Raw genomic sequence first — 19,628 nt, 5'->3', positions numbered from 1 at the left:
CTCTCATGTTAAGAAAGAAAAACAAAGAGACAAATAAATGCCACACTGACAGGATTGCATGGATGTAGATCTAAAGTCCCTAAACCATATATGTGTCCTGGGACGCTACCTAGCCAACCACTGGTCTTATAAAGCCCTGGTTTTTGATAAAACATTAGAAATTTTTTGTCCAAGAGATAATATGATAATATGATTACTGCACATTCTTCAGCCAAGCAGTTTGTCAACCACTCTACCACATTTCAAAAGTGTACACTGTGGTTGCACAGCTTGAACCTAAGACTTTCCATCCCTCATGGGAACACAGGTTGTAGACTTAGTTCACTCATCACTCTGATTTTTTTTTTCTGATTAGGTAATCCTCCCCCATCTGCATCCTCTTGATCACCTATAAGGACAAATTCTTCCCTGAAACACCTGAAACCATTTTGTAATGTGGCTGATTGTATATGTGACCATAATAGGAAGCAGATTGCTCATAGATTCAGATTAAAAATCTTATTCAGTGTGTTCTCTTTTGTAGAATATAACTTCACACACACAGTCTTCAATAGGAGGCGGGACAGGTGGAGTTCCTGGTTTGTGTCTCCAGTTAACTCACTGGTCTGTTTAGTTTTTATGTGTTTTTATGTTTGTTTTCACGTCACTATTTTTGGTTAGGGTGAAACTCCTTCCTTTAGAACAATAAAATCCAGCATGGATACCTATCTCGCCGATGACATAGCCCGTTTGGTTGCACAGCTCCACCCAAGGACACCTGGTACTTTAACTTTGTTTCACTCCCTGGGAATGAGAATAAGCCAGTTTTATCCTCTGTTCCTGCTTCCAAATTACCGGACCTGCTGCCTAAACACCTCAGATGTTTACAGTATGGTGCAAAAAAGCAGAACATGCTTTGAGCAATAAAACAAATGGAGTATGTGAGCATGACAAAAATAAAGATAACAAGAGACTGGCAGATGTTACAAACAGAATTCAGAAGTTACAAGGTTTGTCTGAGTAAACAGTGAGCAGCGTGTCAGTGCAGTCTTCCACCCCAAAGGTCAAGTTAGGCAACAGTGTGTTTACCTTTTTACAATCAGCAGAAAAACAGAGTTTCAAGAGGCCAAGCAAACATGCCAAGTTCTGATAACTTGTTCTGGGAGCATGAAGGGCTTACAGAAATTCAACCTCAACCTGCTTTCCTGCAACAAGCTGCAAAATAATGACAAGACAAGGAAATATTGCACAGTTGATGGCAGTAAGTATGACACAAGTCCTGGAAATGCATAACCCCTGCTGTCTGTAATTAATGCTTCCAGGTATGTGTGCATCTGCTGCAGCAGCACTCTAGGTCAGTTTAAGTCAGCCTCCTCAGAAGATGCCGAGCTCACAGAAACTGAGCTTACACCCTGAGTAAGACAATGACTATGACACTGCAGCTGGTTGCAGACACTGAGCCACGCATTAACACTACCCTAAACCCTGCTTGTGATCAAATCAAGGCAACCACAAAAACCACAACAGTGACGCAAATAATGGCCTGAGCACTAAACCTGGCCCTCCAACAGCAAGATGTTAAATGTAGCCCACTTGATGAACACACAGGAAACCAGCACTGTGGTGATATGATGTCATTCTCTAAAACCAATAACAAAACTTAGCAGATGCAACAAAAACTAAGTGTATCTGAGAAAGTGACTTTTGGTTGGTTCCACAAATGAGTTTTGAAATAGTAAAAAATCAAAGAATAGTGTGTCTGTGGCTTTTGAGAGTCAGAGGTGTGAAGTCATTGCTGATAGTTCTTAGATGAATTAAAGTTTTAATCCGTAGTTTTTCATTTTAGATATGAAGATAGATGTAGCCAATGTAATGCACCTGACATATTTCTGAATTTACCTCATGCCATGTTTTGATTTTGGCAACATAATTTTCATATCTAGACAAGAAAGTGCAGTGTTGTCTGTGAAGGTTCTCAGTCATCCAGATCATCGTAGTCTAAGAAGCTTGGAAAGAAAAGCGTCTGGACTTAATTAAGTTTCTTGAAGATGTTTCACCTCTAATCTGTGAAGCTTCTTCAGTTCTAAGTGCAATTGGTGGCAAGTCCCAAGCTTGGTATTCCAGGCACAAGCATAAAGTGTACGGACACAAATATGCGCTAAGATAGCTCGAAGAAACAGTCCTATAAATGCTAGAATTTTTATCACCAAACCTGAAACTATTGATGGGCAATATCATCCAGAAAGCCAATTATTTGTCAGATACATCAATTAAAAATAAACCAAAAATAAACCTACAGCACAAACACGGTGACAAGATCCAGTTCTGTGAGTCCAATTAGTGGATATAAGGCCTGACAGATGGCCAGCAGCCAGTATCCAAAACATTTTACACTATTTTTATGAAGGTGAAACTATCTATACAACTAGAGGCTATTTTTTTTTATTTTTATTTCAGGCTGTAAATGTGTTTTAAAGCATATTCTCTTGGGCTTTTAACTTGGAAGTTTATGAGGATGGAGTCACTTTTGAATGAAGGGGACATTGAGGCATGCAGGGCAGAGGAGACATGGAGACTTGGACGCTAACAGAAGAGCCAAGTAAAGGAATCGAGGACTGATAAAGGAAAGGAGAGGGGCGAGCTGCTCCCCTGCGAGGAATCAGTGGTTATTCGAAAAGTGCCCACTAGATGGCACCAGTGAATTTCGCTGGGAAGAAACTAATCTCGATCCTCTTCCATCTTCTTGTTGAGGGCAGCATGCATTTTTGGAGAAGCACGTGTGTAACCTAGAGGTTGCTGGCTGAAATCCCTGGATAGAATAACACTCTATAACTGAGCCACTGAATGCTCCTATCCAAAGTCAAAGGAGGCTTTCAGTTATGCACTCTTAGGGTTATTATTTTTCAAAAGTGATGAAGCTATACCGACCTAAAACAATCTTTAGACTCTTTTATTTTAAGTTATTAAAATAAGCTAAATATCTAAAAAGACAGAATATTAAAAGGAAAGAAGAGTGCACTCTGCATTTCTCTTCATTTTTCAGTCTGCTCTTATAGTGTTAATGTTATTAATATTCATTTTTCATGTGTCATGAAAGCCTCATTATGTCACAGCCTAACACTGCTGTTACACTTTGTAGGTATTCTTATAAGGTAAACATTTCAACGTGAGTCATTCATGCAGGAAACCGAAGCAGCCTGTCGTCAGTCCAAAAGGAAATCCTGGCTAATCTCATGTCTGTATCACATTTGAACAAGAAACAAAGTGCACGACAATGAAAGCAATGCCACACAGAAGACTATACACACGCAGGTAACACAAAAGAAAACAAATTTGAATAATTTACCCACCGCTTATAAACACATTGGTTAAGAAAACGGGTGGAGTGCTTAAGAGTATCCCAGCGGTCGTAAGGTGAGAGGTGGGGTCTGCTGCAGGGCAGTGACACATTTATCTTTTGAGTAAAGTCAACATTTTATATACGTTTTCTATAATTGGACTGCCTTCATTTGTGGTCAATCAATGAGCAGTCTACAAAATCACTTAAATAAAAATCAAAGCTCATAAAATAGAAAAAAATGTATTACTTTAATCTGTTTCTACTTATTTGGGCAATTTCATTTATCATTTATTCCGTTTTATTGGAAAAAGTATTAATTTTTAATAATATGAATAAATTAATTAGTATTAATTTCTACGTTTGCTTAAAGCTTTTACATTTTTCCATAATTTTTCATATGGAAAACAGCAGATGTTTGTTTGTTTTGCTGCTATTTGTCCCCTATTTACGAAAATTAACTCTCTGCATCACACTATGTTTGAAATTTTATGCAGTCTACTAACATTACTAACATTAGACACCAAGATCTGACAGTCACCACTGTTTGGCTCCCATGATAGATTACAGATGTTGATGCAAAAACTACACCTACTAAATGAACAAGTAAACAAAAACAGCATAGCCCTTATTTATAGCCGTAGGATGGATGGAGAGCACGGGACATATTTGTCATGCGTGTACATCAGCATTACACTCCACTGTGCTGCTGAAAGAAGTGAAAAGAACCACAAAACAGCAAGAAAAAAGTTAAGAAACTAAACTTTACAGACTTTTTAAAGGACACAGTGATCACGGTTAGTATCGTTTTAATTATCCATCTATAATTACAGTATAAAGCAATATTATATCATTACTTAATTAGAGTTGAGGATTTATATACACTGCTGATATTTGTATTGTGAAGTCGATCACGCGGTGGAATTATAAGGCATACTTTCTGTTTTATTGCGCTTTACAACGGGGTAGACGGGAGCCAATCGGGGACGAGTGCGGCGCTCTACGTCAGACGCAAGGGGCGTGTCAGAGGCGCGTCCGCTCCGGTGTAGTAGCGGAGTTGACTGTAGCGCTCGAGCTCCATTGAAAGTGGCTCCCTGGCTTAGACGCGGTGCGGGCAGACAAGGGGGCGGACCAGCCGGAGGAAAACTTGACAGAGAAAACAGCAGCCGCGCCGCTGACCTCCACAGCTGACACTTTTATCAGCGCGAGCTTCCACGGGACACACATTTACTGCGTGTCGCTGAGTGACGTGCCAGCGGACACAGCGGAGGCGCGCCCGGTAACGGAGTAACGTTTGCAGGAAAGCGAGAGGTGAGGCGGAGGCAGATATTTGTAGTTGAGAAGAAGAGCCTCGGTCACAGGTGGGGACTCAGCTACAGGTAGCCTCGCGGGAGCTGTCGTGGCACAAGATAGCTGTGAAAGCGCACGCGGGTCATGAGGATTTCTCCGGTCGCTGCTCGGAGCGCCGCGTCGCAGCTGTGAACGAAGAAGAAGAAGAAGAGGAGGAGGCAGAAACCAGAGGAAGAGCCTGACCACTTCTCTGCCGCTCAGCCCGAGAGCAGAGGCAGCATGTCCCGGAGGAAGCAGAGCAAACCCCGGCAGATAAAGCGTAAGCATGACACAAGTTTCCCCTCTTCTTCTTCTTCTTCTTCTTCTTCTTCTGAGTGTTCGTGTGTCGATGCGCCGCACGCGCGTCCCTGCCCGGACCCCCCTCATCGGTGCGTAAATTAGAAAGCACAGCTGACTCTGAAGACTTTAAGTTTCAGATGCAGCTCGTTGTCTCGGGATAACCGGAGGATGTCGCCTCCCCTCCAGCCCCTCCTGTCCTCCTCAGCCTTTATTAAAGGGGCTCCTCGGCAGCTGCCTCCGCGCTGTAAGGCTGTGCAGGAATATCAAAAAGTTTTTCTTTATTACCCTGTGCGGAATGTTTTTGTGCATTGGCAGCTGAAAGTGTGGCCGGGGCTTCCTGTTTAATTCTGTTGTGGAAACGTCAGTGTTCTCGGCAAAAAGCCGATGTGAGCTGAGATAAAGCAGCGATCCGATGTGAGCGCAGATAAAGATTAAAATTGGATCTTTTTTATTTGTTTTCTGTCTGAGGCAGCGCCAAGGCCGCCGCTGCATCCCCCCTCCTGGCTTTTCACTTCTCCTTCCTAGAGATGGGGCGTGAGATAGGCCGCATGGCCGATCTCTCCCGCTGATAGCTGCTTACAATTGGATCTGTTTTTTCATCTATCCTTTTAACTCAATAATGCATCTCGGGGCCGCTTGAAAGGCCCTTTTCTTGGTCTGGCGCTTGGCTGGTCTCCGTGCTTGACGAGCTCTTCCTGTTTATAAAACGTGTGAGGGTTTATCGCTGCTAACTGACGTTCAGAGTTGATATAAGAGCATATTAATGATGTTGTGATTAACCTCTGCTCCTGCCTGTTGCACACCGAGGGGATGGTGGGGACTCTCAGTGTTAATGTGGTTCTGCTGGAGAAGAACAAATATTTGGAAGCAGCAGCTGGAAACCGTGACATAAGTTTGTTTGGCAGCGTCGTCACTGATTGTGTCACGGTGTCCTATTTAACCTAAAACCTCCCCAAAACCTGTGGATCTTTTTAAATGAATCAAACAGTTGTTCTTGTGCAGAAACCAAACATAGCAACCACAGAGAGGCCGGTTATTAGAAAGTTCAAATGCTAACCAGCCATGCATGCAAGGACTTCTTTGCCAAACTACAACATCCTTGTAAACTGATTTTACTGTCTGCAGATAGTCATTAATAGACCTGGAGACGGTCTGACGTGTCTCTCCTTAAAATCCATGTGAACGAAGCCAAAGGAAATTATTAACATGGCAACTTCATCACACTTCTTCCTCTTGTGATGTATAATCGACACAGTAATGACACATATTGATATTTTATTCCAGCTTGCAGGTACATTGGACTTACCAGAGTCAGTGCTGTCATTACAGTTTGTCCATTTGTAAACATTAGTAACGCCACATGTCGGCTGTATTTTTATTGTTATTACTATTATCATGTGTAATATTATTAGTATTAGTTTTATTAGCAGACAGATTTGCTTTGTTCTGTCCAAAGTCCTGGAAGCAAGTCTTGACACCCCACGCACACACACACACACGAACACACACACACTCATTTTGAAGCTGCATCTACCTTAACTTCAGTCGTTGCGAGGACTTAAAAATAAATCTGATCTTTAATAAATGCTTAAAGTTTGCTGGCTTTTTGTGAAAATAAGGTTTCATTAAGTGTTTGCTCCTGTGGAATTCCTCCTCCGATTTCTACCTCTTTGAGTGCCATGTCTCTAATTTATCTTGGGTACATCAAGTTCCAGATTCAGATTTTGTTGCTGTGCTTAGACTCTGTTCAGTTGGATTCAAGCATCTAGTCCAAAATGGTGCGGCACACTTGGAGTAAAGTTTCTCTTTTTCATTTTGGATCCAGAAATGCTGTAAGTAGATATTTAAATCATCCCTTCAACAAACCGTTTGTTGATTAACCTGGACTAATGAAGGCAGATGATGATGATGATGTCTTCAGTACCTGGAGAATACAGTTGGTGGTAGCTGTTTGTGTTCTAATTCATCCACAGCATCCGTCTTGGTCATGGATTTCCATCAGGAATTTCTCTCGATGATGCCTAACCCTACCCCTCCTACATCGGTTCCCATAGAGAGGCAGTGAGCTCCCAGCAGGCACCTCCAGTAAGGCCAGCAGCGAGGCCTGGAGATGTATTCCAGACCCCAAGGCTGATAAACTCAGGCTAGACCCGGTGTGTATGAGACAGCGTGTATATGTGCGCGTCTCAGGGGTGTCATGGCCATCTTTATCAGTGCTTCTGGTCCACCGTGCTTCCCTGTGCACCAGGCCCCGGCTGTGGTCGAGGCCGGCCAGGCTCTCAGCCCCGTGACTCTCTTGTGATTTGGCAGACATTTTGATAGGAAAGAGTGAGGAGTGATAAGGACTTTGTTCAGCTGGGGTGTGTGTGTGTTTGGGGGGGGGGGGGTTCATGAGGTAGGAGCTGCTACCACTACTGTTACTGTTGAACCACCATGTTGTTTTGAGCATGCCGCTTGCTGATAGTGATATGACAAATTCCAGCCAGGTCACAGTGGTGTTGGGTGCCGTTTCATTGTTGAAACCGACTTTGTTTCCTAAATTGATTCACGCCTTCGATAAGTCATTTAGTTACTCATCCAGCTGAAGGTAAACCACTCGTTTTTTAACGTTGCATTTGGAGCTACAAATAAGCTTGTGACCTGCTCTCAATACAGCTCTTCCTGTTATTGTAAAAGTTATTTGGTGTCCAGTTAAAGCTTTCAACAGACGGAGATGTGAGAGCTTGACGTGTTTAAGATATTTAAAAGGAAATTGCTGATTTACAGTTGGTGTATTTCCAGTCATCTGAGTGCAGCTAATGGCCGAATTCTCCTGACGTCTCCTGAAGTTTGTGTGTTATAGTTTCTCACGTTGTGGATTTAGCCATTTGCATTTTGGAAGGCTTACATTTGTGTGATGGAAAGAGGAGCGCTCGTGTGTGATGTTAGTGTAACTGCATCAATTTGGCTAATGGCTAAATGTTTAAACGCAGTGTGATGAAGAGCTGAAAGACTTCACAAGCGGTAACTTTTTTATTTATTTTATTGGTTGAAGATGTCTGGAAAAAATGCAAGATATATAGATGTTCTTGGCCCTGGCCCTCAGTTTCATAGTATGATGAACTATTGTACTGATCATGAAAGAAATGTCGTCAGTACATCGACTCTTCAGTTAACGAACATTACAGGTGAGCTGGCAGGTGAAACCTGGTCCAGCTGAGTTGGATGTTTGAGTTCTTGCATAAACCTCCAATAGGTAATGCTTTAAAAGGTTCAGGGCTGCAGAGTGTGTGTGAAAAATGCACTAAATGAATCAGTGGGGATACTTTGAATGAGCGGGGTGGTTTCGTATGTGTGCAGATTATAATCCAACTCATTAGTGGTGCAGTTACAGTAAAGCAAACCTCAGGTGGTCTAGAATCATCCATGAAGCCAAGTGACTGAGTATTCCTGCCTTTCGTACCACACTGAAGATGTTTATGTTAAGACTACTTCACTTTTCCTGTAAATATCGGCATTAATGTGTCGTAATCGATGGAGATGACATCTTTTTGTTGTCCTTTTCTTTGTTTCTTTGTATCAACATCAACTTTTGTGTTTGAAACAAAGAAAAGTAGTGTTAAACCTACATGAACCACTGCAAACATAATTTATTACAGTTAATAAAACTGGAAACACTGTTATTAGCTGTATTACCTCATGGCTGAATCTTGTGTTTCAACTATTTATTTTAGTAATAAATTTTATTTGTAGCCCCCCCCCCGCCTCCCCGTTCATGTTTGGTTGCCTCTCCACCCACCCGTACCCGTTCCATTTAGGAAATCAAGAATCCTGGAAACGCCCCCATAGCTACAGTAGCTAATACTGTGCAGACTCAGGTGTGGTTTGAAAAGCAACAATTGAACACTGGCAGCACCCACCCACACACACACACGCACAAACACACACACTGGAGTGCTCCATTAGGACAGTGTAGCGTGGATGTCTCTTTTAGGTTTGGATTTTTATTTTTTTTTGCCAAACAGCAGTCCAAGTCCAGAGCTTTCTGGAGGCCCTTAGTAGAGGAGGAGAAGGGGGTGTTTGTGTAGCAGATAGATATTTGTCTGTGTCTCTTTGTGCGTCATCCTCCCCAACGGTTTGTGATCTTTCAGCCTGATATGGCTGCTCTTCTTGATGGGGCGATAGGAGGCAGGCAGGCAGCCCACTGAGGCTGGATCCCTGGGCTTATATTTTGGCGGTTGAGATGGGAGACGCGATAAAACTTGGCGGCGATCGCTGCTGCTGATATCGCAGAAAGCAAAAGAGAGGGGGGAGAGGAGGAAGGGGAGGTTGGGCAGATGGAAGGAGAGATGGAGGACGGAGGGCGCATTGTAATTACATGTGGACGTTGTGTGCCATTTTTACCAGCGCCGCCGTTGCTGTTGGTGGTTTTTTGTTTGCGATCGGCTAGGGCTGGATGTCTAGATAATTAAAAGAAGGAGAGAGAAAAGCGAAAAGGGAAGAGCGGTTGGGAAAAAAGTGCTGTGATAAGGGGAGGGGGTTTGGAGAGGGAGTGGAGGTAGATAGTGGGAAGAAAGAGATAGAAAAAGAGTGAAAAAGTGTGCTGCTAGATGAATGTGTTGTGGTGTGTTTTTTAATGGCAGCCCAGCCAGCCTGCTCTGCCGCTCCCCCACCCTCTACCGAGAAAGATGTTTGGGGCTGATAAGGAGGCCTGCAGATGGTAGATAGATAACAACCTGCAGATCCACTCTGCTGATTGCGTGTGTGTGTGTGTGTGTGTGTGTGTGTGTGTGTGTGTGAGAGTGAGAGAACGCCTGGTTCCTATGACATCAGCGCTAGAGCTCAGAGGTCAGCATGAATAATGTGCTGCCTCCCACAGCTGAAAGCAAACCAGGACGCCTGCAGAGGCCAGACAAGGAAATCACCGGGCTGACCTCCTCCTCCTCCTCTTAGTCTTCGTCTTCTTTCTCTCTTGTTCTCTTTCTGCTCAAAGTTGTTTTGAAACTTTGAACGCTAGTTTTAAAAAACTAAAATTGTGTAACAGGAATGCGTGGGTGCGGCTCACGTGATTTCCATACAGTCGCACATTGAGGGATTAATTCATTGTTTGTGAGTGACGAAACTAAAACACACAAGCTTGTCTAAATTCCACACACAGCCAGGAGAGTCACGCTGCGCCTTGGTGGCTTTGACTTTTGTTTTTTTTCTCTTTCAGTGTGCTTTTTTTTTTTAACTCCTCCTTTGTTCTGCTTTTAGCTTGATGTGAACTTTAGATAAGCCGCGGGGGCCTGATCTCCGGCGCAGATAGAGATTGCCAAGCATGATTAGAGTTGTTATCAGGCCGGAGCAGGCAGGAGCAGAGGCTCGGCTGCAATAACAACAGGCCCAGGCAGGAGCAGCCGGGGTCCAGACCCTGGCAATCAGTTCCAGCCCTAATGGGATTAATGTTGTTGTATAATTAGATGATAGGTGTGAATGCATTTCTATTCTCCCTCAATCTCTTCGCACTCTCTCTCCTCCCTAACAAGCGTCCTCATCGATTAATTTAATTCAAATTAATAGCACGTATTACTCTTTCCAGATTGTGCGTGTGATAGCACAGACATGTTGGGAAATTTTATTTGATGACTATCTGTTTGTGTTTTAAACATATTCTCCTTTGTTAAAGGCGAGAAACTTTTGGGTGCGTACAGTAAGCGGCGGCAGATGAAGAAAAAGAGGAAAGGCACAGCGTCAGCAGGATGACTCGCTTGATTCTACTGATATTAAAGCAGCTAGATGGTGACTGATTGGGTATCAACTGGCAAAGATTCTCATGCTGACAATCAGATAGCTCAGCGTGAGAGCCGCATGTGACTGCAGTCAGTCATGCCCACATGTGCACGGTGCCCGAGCTGAGTGTGGATAAAATACTGTGAACACTTTGAAAACATTGAAATAATCCCGTTCTTAGCTGGCAGTTGAAGCAGATTCGATCGGCTTCCGGCTCTGGAAGGTTAAAAAATGCTTTTATTTGGAGTTAGATCGTGGTTTTGGGACTTTCTCTACTTGATTTGTTCTCTTCTTCTTAGACGTTTGAAATCCAGCGATAGTGATCTGATGAAAGCAGCAGTTTTGAGTGTTTTTGGTGAAGATGCCTGATGGATTAGAGCGCTCTCTGCTCTCCTTATATGCATTTGCTCTTTTCATGAGTATGTAGGTATGCATTGTGGCTAACTGAGCAATGATGACAGTGTGTGTGTATGGTCAGATATACCAAAGGAGGAAGTTGGCGAGGTTACAGAGGAAACACCGTTTGTGTTGAATGCGTGGATGAGTTATTACCCTTTCCTGCTATTTACCCGCGGGGACAGCCTTGTGGTGAATTATGACCCCGCCAGCCCAGCGCGGTTGTAAACGGTTTCACCCCTGACCTCGGTGCCGACGCCTCTGCGCTCGAGGGAGGAGAGAAAGTATTACGCACAGTAGCGTAATCAGCGGACCGGCTGTTTGCTCTGGCAGTAATTACAGGTCTGATAGCTCGGTCCACAGAGCTTTGGGAGGACTTGTGGTCTCTACAACCCGGGGAGCCAAACACCTTCTCCTCAAGCAGCTGTGCCGCTTCATCACGTGACCCCATTGTATCAAAAAGATCACATGGAGGTCAGTTATTGCAGTGCAAAGCAGATGTTTGTGTGTGTGTGAGGTACCTGAGGGCCACGTGGCTCCAATCTGTGGTCAGAACGATTCTTGACACTCAAAGTACAGTGTATTTGTGCAGATTTGTGTGTGTGTGTGCGCGCGTGCGTGCGTGCGTGCGTGTAAAGGAGAGTCATAACCAGTGTTATGACAAGCCCCCCCCAGCAGCAGTGATAAGACAGACCATTTGCGCCTACTGTGCTGAGCACTCTGTTCCGGGGTGTTAAGGCAACCTGGGCAAACAACACCGCCTGACCTGCTTTTACAGCCACACACACATACACACACTGTTCTTCTCCTGAACAACAATAAATGAAAGTGTATTTTGAAGCTGGCAAGCTTGAATTCCCAGATCGCCGATATGAAACCAAACGGTGAACAGTGCCAGGTTCAAAGGTCACAGAAGCCCGACCAGATAAAACACTGTGTCCCCCGACAGAACATGAAGCGCTTAGCGTACACACACAGACTCATTCACAACGACCTTTGACCCTGTGTGCACCTGCTTCCAGTGCAGTCTGATATTGAGTGAAAAACGACCACACGCGCGCGCGCGCACACACACACACACACACGCACACACACACACACACACACACACACACACACACACACACACACACACACACACACACACACACACACACACTAGTAAAATAACAATAGAAATTAAAAAATCATTTTTCTCTTTGTTTTAGTGCTTTTTTGGGGGTAAATATGCAAAACCACGAGTTCCTGTTACCACAGAAAAACACAAAAACACACCAACGTTTGTATTTGTGTATTATTAATATAACATTTATTTAACTCCATTATTCATGTATAATGTGACACTCCCTGATGCAGGCAGTTTTAAAACAAAGCTCCATATTCATGTCACGGCATTATGCATGAAGTAATCTGTAGTGTACAGCAGGGGTCGGCAACCCAAGGCACGCGAAGGGTTAACTGATGGCACGGCCATAGCTGGGCTGGCCATCGGGCATACCGGGCATTTGCTCGATGGGTCGATGGGTCGATGATTTATTTTTTTTTTTGTAATGGTATAAACAATGAAAGGTGGTGGATTGGCCAGATGCTGGCCGGTGTGTAAAAATAACTCAGTTGTTTGGTGGTGGCTATGGCGGAGCTTCTACAGATTCAGTAACATTAACAAGTGGTGGAGGCCAGCAGGTGGATGAGGGAAAGGGGAGGCAGGAGGAGCAGAGACCCGAGGCGGCCGCCGGTCCGAGTGTGAACTGAACTTCAGGTCAGAAGTTATGACCTGCAGTCTATCTGGGTCAGATATGAACCAAGTTTAGGTGGAGTTTATTTTCGTTGTGCTGACTTTTTACAGTCAGTTACAATAACTCGTACTGCGTACTAGCTAGCATGACGGAGTTTATACAGCTGGGTGGGTGCTATGATGTTACTGATAGTGAACTTTATTTTATTCATAAGATTATTTACTAGAGTTGCCAACTGTCCCGTAAAAAGATGGAATCGTCCCGCATTCAGAGAAAGCATTACGCGTTTCGTGTTGAGCTGAGAAGGGACGCAGTTTTTCTAGGATGGAAAAAGACACAAAGCTGGTGTTATTCTGTGTTTACGCTGCACAGCTGCCTCTTCTTCTCTCATTCTCTCCCCCCTCTCTCTCCTGTTGCTACTTTAATCATGAAACTGATCAATGATCAGCTGATCGTCTCTGTTGTTTGTTTATCGCCCACTTTGTGTCAGAAAGAGGAAACCAGCGGATGTCGCGCTAAACAACAGCAGCATGTTTAAGCTTGATCAGCTGTTGTTAGAATGTATTTAATATTAATTTCTAGTATCAGCTGATGTTTGCTGGAGCCACAGCTGTAAAGCTGCTGGTCATGATGTCGGTTTGGATATGTGGTGAGAGGGAAACATGAAGATGAAACCAGGAGATGTCCTTACTGGATCATCAGAGCTGTGATGGAGAAACAGGTTTACCTTTTAGGTGACATGAATGAGTTGAAGTTATGAACTGTTTCTGAGAGACAAATAACACCAGGATCCTTTTCTAAGTAGCTGACAGCTGGTAACTGTGCAGGGGCGGGTCTAGCAAAGTGTTGCCAGGGGGGCAGGTAGGGCATTAACAGGGAGAGGGGGGCACAAAGACATACTTTTCTTTGTTATTTTCATTTAAAATGTCTGGCTGTTATTAAATAATTATCTGAATCTTACAACCAAAGTTTTTATCTGATGTAAAATGTATAGAAATCATACTTAAATACCAACAAGACTGAACATCACTGTAACAACAGCGTTTGTTTTCATTCAAAGGCTTTATGGCTTTAATACCTGGGGGGCCGGTCTCTAGTTAAAATGCTCGGGCTGTATTTTTTGTCCCAGTCCAGCTCTGGGCACGACACGCAGTGAATTAATCTGAGAAGGTGCATCAAAAAAATAAAAGGCCACACCAGCGGTGCACATCGCAAATCAGCTCGCATAGACACATTAGTTGTGCTGCTTCTTAATGACGGTATCTTAACTAACAACCCCAACTACCAGATTCAACTTGTAATTGGTTAAAAATAACTTAGCCTACTGGTGAGAGGGACGTTGTTAGCTTTCCACATTCTGACACCTCAAAAGCTTCAGCAGCTTTCCGCTCAGCGCAGCATCAGCACCACGGAGATACACGGATACATCCGTAGACTCGAGACACAAGGCGTTTTTGGGACTTTCAGGTGTTTGGACCAATGTTTTATTTTCTGAACAAACCAGAAATCTTTAATGAGCAGCTGGATTTGTCTCCCATTAACTGGCTGAGTTAATACCAGTTAATGCAACATCAAAGCAGCTGGAATCCACAGCTGTGCGTGTTCATGGAGCTACCTTTTCACCTGCTGGACACAAGTTTAACTGTCTTCAGAACGTTGCAGAGGCCTTATTGACAGGATTTGGCTCTACATATCTGTGTGAGCAGACTTTCTCTCACATGAGTGTCCTCAAGTAGCCGTCTGAATGCTGGACACTCGGAGACCTGTGTCTCTGAGTGGGAGACCAGAGATCACATTAACATGTTTGTCTCTGTATTAACAAACATGCCATATTGGCCCAGTTTATTTTTCTTATCATTGTTGTGAGGAGGCCAGTTCATTTGCTGTTATGAGTTCTTGTTATGGATAAAAGGTGTTTTTTTTTGTTTCAAAATAGCTGATAACTATTCGCTGACAGCTGCCAACATCTGCAAACAAATATAGCTCTGTAAAGTGGTTCTATATATTGTGTAGCGTTATTAAATTTATTGCTAATGCAATCATATGTCACACTGACTTCTGAGGAAATTTTAAATGGCACTCGCCATCAGAAAGGTTGCCGACCCCTGATGTATTGGGTAAAATATTAAAGATGTAAGAAACATATTGAGCATCTTCTGTGATTTATTTTTTTTGTAGTAAAACAATGATCAAATTTGTAATGATAAATTATGATGGGGCAAACTACCGTTGAAGAAAAAGCAGTTTCCTCACATACAGAGCCAGAATAAACTATTGCTCACATTTTGTTTTCAAGCTAATCAGACAGGAAATTTTTTTATCATTGTGTTGGTAAGTGATACAATCGGTGCCCACTTCTCTGGTATTTTCTCTCTTCTCTGTCACTTCAGTCTGCAATGAATACACTGAGTCCATAAACTGTTTTATGAGCAGCTTACATTTAATTACTTGAGAAATGTTATAATCAAATTCAAGATAAACTTTATTGGCATAACACACAGGAATGAACCTGACTCCCATTCTCAGCTCTCCAAAAGTCTGCGGTCATTCCGTAGGAGCTAATAGGTATGTGCGGGATGGCGATCTATATGCAAGTCTGATTAGCATTTATCCAGTGTTGCAGGTTGCACAGCTGTTCACACGGCACATACTCGGTAATGTGCAGACTTGCATCCTTAGAGAGAATGCACGTAAACGTGCTCCTTCTATTCATACTTTGTGGGTAAGCAGTAGAGGGCTAGGCCTCCTATCTTGCACACGAGACATTTTGACATGTCTCAGTAAAGCACAGGTGTAAAGAATGAAATAGATGATAGCTGAATATAGCTGCCTCAGTTTCTCACTCCTGATGCACCTCCTGCTACTTCAGGGTCACTCTGTTATTGCTTATTGGGATACCTGACTGTAAGCTGTGTGTGCACGCCTGTATGTGCGTACCCATGCTTTCGTAAATGAATTAGCGGCACGTGGGCCGGTTGTCTCTGGAAAGGCAGCTGAATGATGAGGACCTGGTCCTGCTGCCAGTATGCAAACCAGGAGTGCAGCTAGCTAGTTATAAAGAGTTGTTATCCATGGATTAAAGCAAAAACGAAAATTTGTAATTACAGTTTTTTAATCAATTTAAATGTATCCATCTGCATTTTAGAGCATTAATAGAATTCCTTTATTTAATGCTACATGGTGAGAGTCACATTACCATGACAAAAAAATAATTTCCTGTTGACCTTTTTTATTATCAACTAATCTGCAGCATTTTTCTGGGTAGCCAGATTAATCATTTGTCTAATGAAACATATAAAATTGAGGAAATTTGGCCCTGCAAACACATCAAATCCTTAAACTTTAGCACTTTGAACCAGTGACTCTTTCTTCTTTTTGAAATTAAATTAGAGAAACTCTAAAGTTTTGTGATTGAGAGACTTCAGCAAAATGTTTGCGGTAGTGGACTGTGGGGGTTGTCAAACTATCGATGCTCTAATAATGATAGTAATAATAATGATAATATAATCTGCTAATCTGGAGCGGGGAATCAGATGGGCTTCAGGCCTGATACTGAGGAGGGGGAGTGTGAGCAGGGGATGAGAGAGCAGCTGCAGGCAGATCAGACCAAGGTGATTGACTTTTCTACTTTTAAAATAATTTATAAAAATGAGTTTCTTATTTTGTTGCAGCCAGCTGTGAGGTCAGTTTAATAATGCAGGCAGTGACCGGCTCAGCCTGCTTCATAGTGAGTGCAGTTTTTTATATCTTCTTCGGTACATATTTATTCTTTTATGTACTTGCGCACTGGATTGCATTATGTGATTTCATGTAAAAAAGTGCTTGGGTGATTAAGGGACTGATGCTGGTTATAACATTAAAGAATAAAGGGGAAGGTAGAGTTTGGGAAATGAGGAAGAAACACAAGAACGGCCACCTAATGTCCAGTAATGAGGAGGGGAAGAGGAAGAAGATGGACACAATGAGGGAATGAGGAAGAAACGGGAAGGACGGGAGGCGAGGAGGTGATAAGGGCGCCTCGGCATCCGAGACAATGCGAATAGAAAGAGGAGATGCTGGAGGATCCTCGTGGGAGCCTCTTTAACAGAGGAGGTCTAGACCGGCGGCTCCTCTCGCTGTCTGCCTACAGACACACAAACTATCTGCTTACATAAAAACAGCATCATCACCTTGGATCATATGCATTTACCTTCGTACGGCTGATTTCGGGCTTTCGAAACGTGCTCTGTGCCATTTTTACTCCTCTGCTGTGGAAATGAGAGTCTTTTGGAAATGTGGACCATCGCAAACTATTCCAGATGTTGTTGCAGTTCCCTCTGGCTGCCAACAGAGGATGATAAAAGTCACAAAGAAAATGTTTTTCCATTTAAAATCCTTTTTCCCTCAAAAAATATATTGTGGTTGATCTGCAGAAGTCTATTTGACCAGAAAGAGAAAAGAACTGAGAGCTTGAACCTGCAGCAACATCTCTGCTATTTCAGGGCCAATCATGATCCAACTGCTGCCGATATAAACCAGTAACGTGGAGCCCGAATTGCACAAAATTGTTTTCCAGATATGGGTGGAGGCGGTGTATTGAACTAAAAATATGCGCACTGTTATAAATTTTTCTAGAATCTATACATGTTTTAAGCAGGGACAGCATGTTTAGATGTACTTTCATTTACTCACACACACACACACACTCACTGTGTACATTATGAGTCATGTGAGCCAGTAGTGTTGCAGTGATCCGGGCCTCTGAATTGCTTTGTGCTTGTGTAAACCATGGTGCTCTGGCTCCCTGGCTGATAAGTGAGCTGCCAATCAACTGCCTGCATGTGTGTGTTTGTGTGCATGTGCGCGCGCGTGCCTGGCCTTTACAGTTTGGTCATAGACTGTACAGCATGTATATTGGAGCTGTTGGGTTGGGAAGATTGAGATTACTGTCTTAATTAATTCCTGAAATGTGCCGGTGCAGACTGTAACATTCAGACAGCCTGTGAGATCCACTGGAAAGGGTGAGAGCCTATCCCATGATTACTAAGAGCTTAGGACCTTTTTTTATTTTATAATACTACTCGTTTTCAAGTCAAACCACTGCTTCTTACTGAAGAGGACACTGACCTACTAGTGCGACTAATGACCGTTTTGGATACACGATTATAACTTAGTAACTTAAACTAAAGAAGTATTTGTTTCTGTTTAAAAAATACTTTCCTTGTCAGTAGGCAACGAGCCTGGAATCACTTGTAGTCACCACCTATTTATGTTTTTTTTTAGTTAGTTTGAAACTGAGAGTAGTTTCATATTGATGTATAGATATAATAGATTCAGAACCACTCATAGATACTTAAACACTTGAGTAAAGGAGCAGTCTTACTCTGACATTTTGCACAGAAAGGTCAGTGTACCAGTCATGTGGAGTACTCTGAATGTTATAATAGTTGTGTAAAGTCTGCAGTGTGGACACTCGAAAACGCAGACTTTCAAAAACGATGTCGCATGTTGGTCATATGATGCAGTCATGTGACCACTTAAACCAAGATGGTGGACGGCATCGGACAGCAGTTGATTTGTTTGCTCACAATTTTGTTAGCCCTATCTCCCGGTCGATGTTCTCGCTTGCTTTGGAAACCTTGTACTCGTTGGTGACTCGTTGTCTTGCCATTTCACCGCCACGTTTCAAAGAGCCGGAATATAAATAAACGCAGAGGGAAATGACGCAGGTCGAGTCGTCTTGCGTTTCACGCATGCGCGGAACTGCAACGTCAGCGTTTTCGTCCGTCTTAGTGTGGACGAGCAAATTTGAAAATGACTGAAAACGCTAGTGTGGATGCAGATCGTTTTCAGACGAAGACGCCGTTTTCAAATCTATCCGGGCCAGTGTGGACGTAGATTCTTCCAGGGCTGCTGTTTAGCCTCTCTCTCACCGTCTCGCTAAACCGCCTTCTGAGCTATGAACCAGGGATTGCTGTTGTTGGAATTCACTCTAAAACTTGACGCTGATGTAGGATATCACATCATCTGTATAGTCATCTTAACGGGAATCATCCGTGCGGTTTAGACACACCTGCCGATTCTTTTAGTGTCTGTGAGTATGAGGGTAACTTCAGTTTCCTGTCCAGCTGACAGGGATGGTACCCAGTGTGGTCTTCTGCTGCTGCAGCCCATCTGCTTTAAGGTTCAACATGCTGTGCATTCAAAGACGCTCTTCTGCGTACCATGGTTGTAACAAATGTTTGTTTTTTTTGAGTTACTGTTGCCATCTCAAGGCAACAATGTATTTTCACCCAGAGAACTGCTGCTTTTGTTTCTGAAATAGTCAGACAAGCCGGTCTTGCACCAACAACCACGCTGTGTTCAAAATTGCTCAAATCACCTTTGTTCCTCATTCTGAAGCTCATTGAATGTAACTTTGACTTTGGAGGACAAAACCAATTTCAGGGTCAGCTTGAACACCTCTAAGATGAGCTCTAATAAAAATATTGTGTTGGCTGCAGTGAAGGAAATCTAGTTTTTGAGACTTTGTACAGAAAATTGTGCAGTATGGCTCAAAATGTGACCCTTAGCTTGATACAGAATCTCGTCCAACGTCATAAGAAAAACAACCCTGCTGGAAACATTAATTTGAAGGCTCAGATGTTAAAAGTTATAAAGAGTCGATATTGGCTGCAACAGTGATGAGCAAATGGCATCAGCACGCAGCAGCTTTTCCATTCTGTCTTTATACGTTATGGTGAAGACTGTTGGGAAAAAGACATTTGTGCAAAATCCTGACACATTGTTTCATCTTCCCATGATAAAGACGCAGATAAAGA

General features: G+C 43.1%; 1 protein-coding gene across 1 annotated transcript in view; it reads left to right on the top strand.

Moving 5' to 3' along the window:
- Nucleotides 1-4,366: 4,366 nt before the first annotated feature.
- The window catches only part of zfpm1 (zinc finger protein, FOG family member 1), a 105,320-nt gene continuing 90,058 nt past the window's right edge, over nucleotides 4,367-19,628 (top strand). Inside the window, exon 1 of the mRNA XM_004566190.4 lies at nucleotides 4,367-4,925. Coding sequence (XP_004566247.2) covers nucleotides 4,886-4,925 — 40 coding nt within the window. The 5' untranslated portion in view covers nucleotides 4,367-4,885. The remainder of the gene's footprint in view (nucleotides 4,926-19,628) is intronic.

This window comes from Maylandia zebra, linkage group LG7 (assembly GCF_041146795.1).
Source record: "Maylandia zebra isolate NMK-2024a linkage group LG7, Mzebra_GT3a, whole genome shotgun sequence".
In the NCBI taxonomy this organism is placed as follows: Eukaryota; Metazoa; Chordata; class Actinopteri; order Cichliformes; family Cichlidae; genus Maylandia; species Maylandia zebra.
This window is presented reverse-complemented; position numbering and strand designations above follow the sequence as displayed.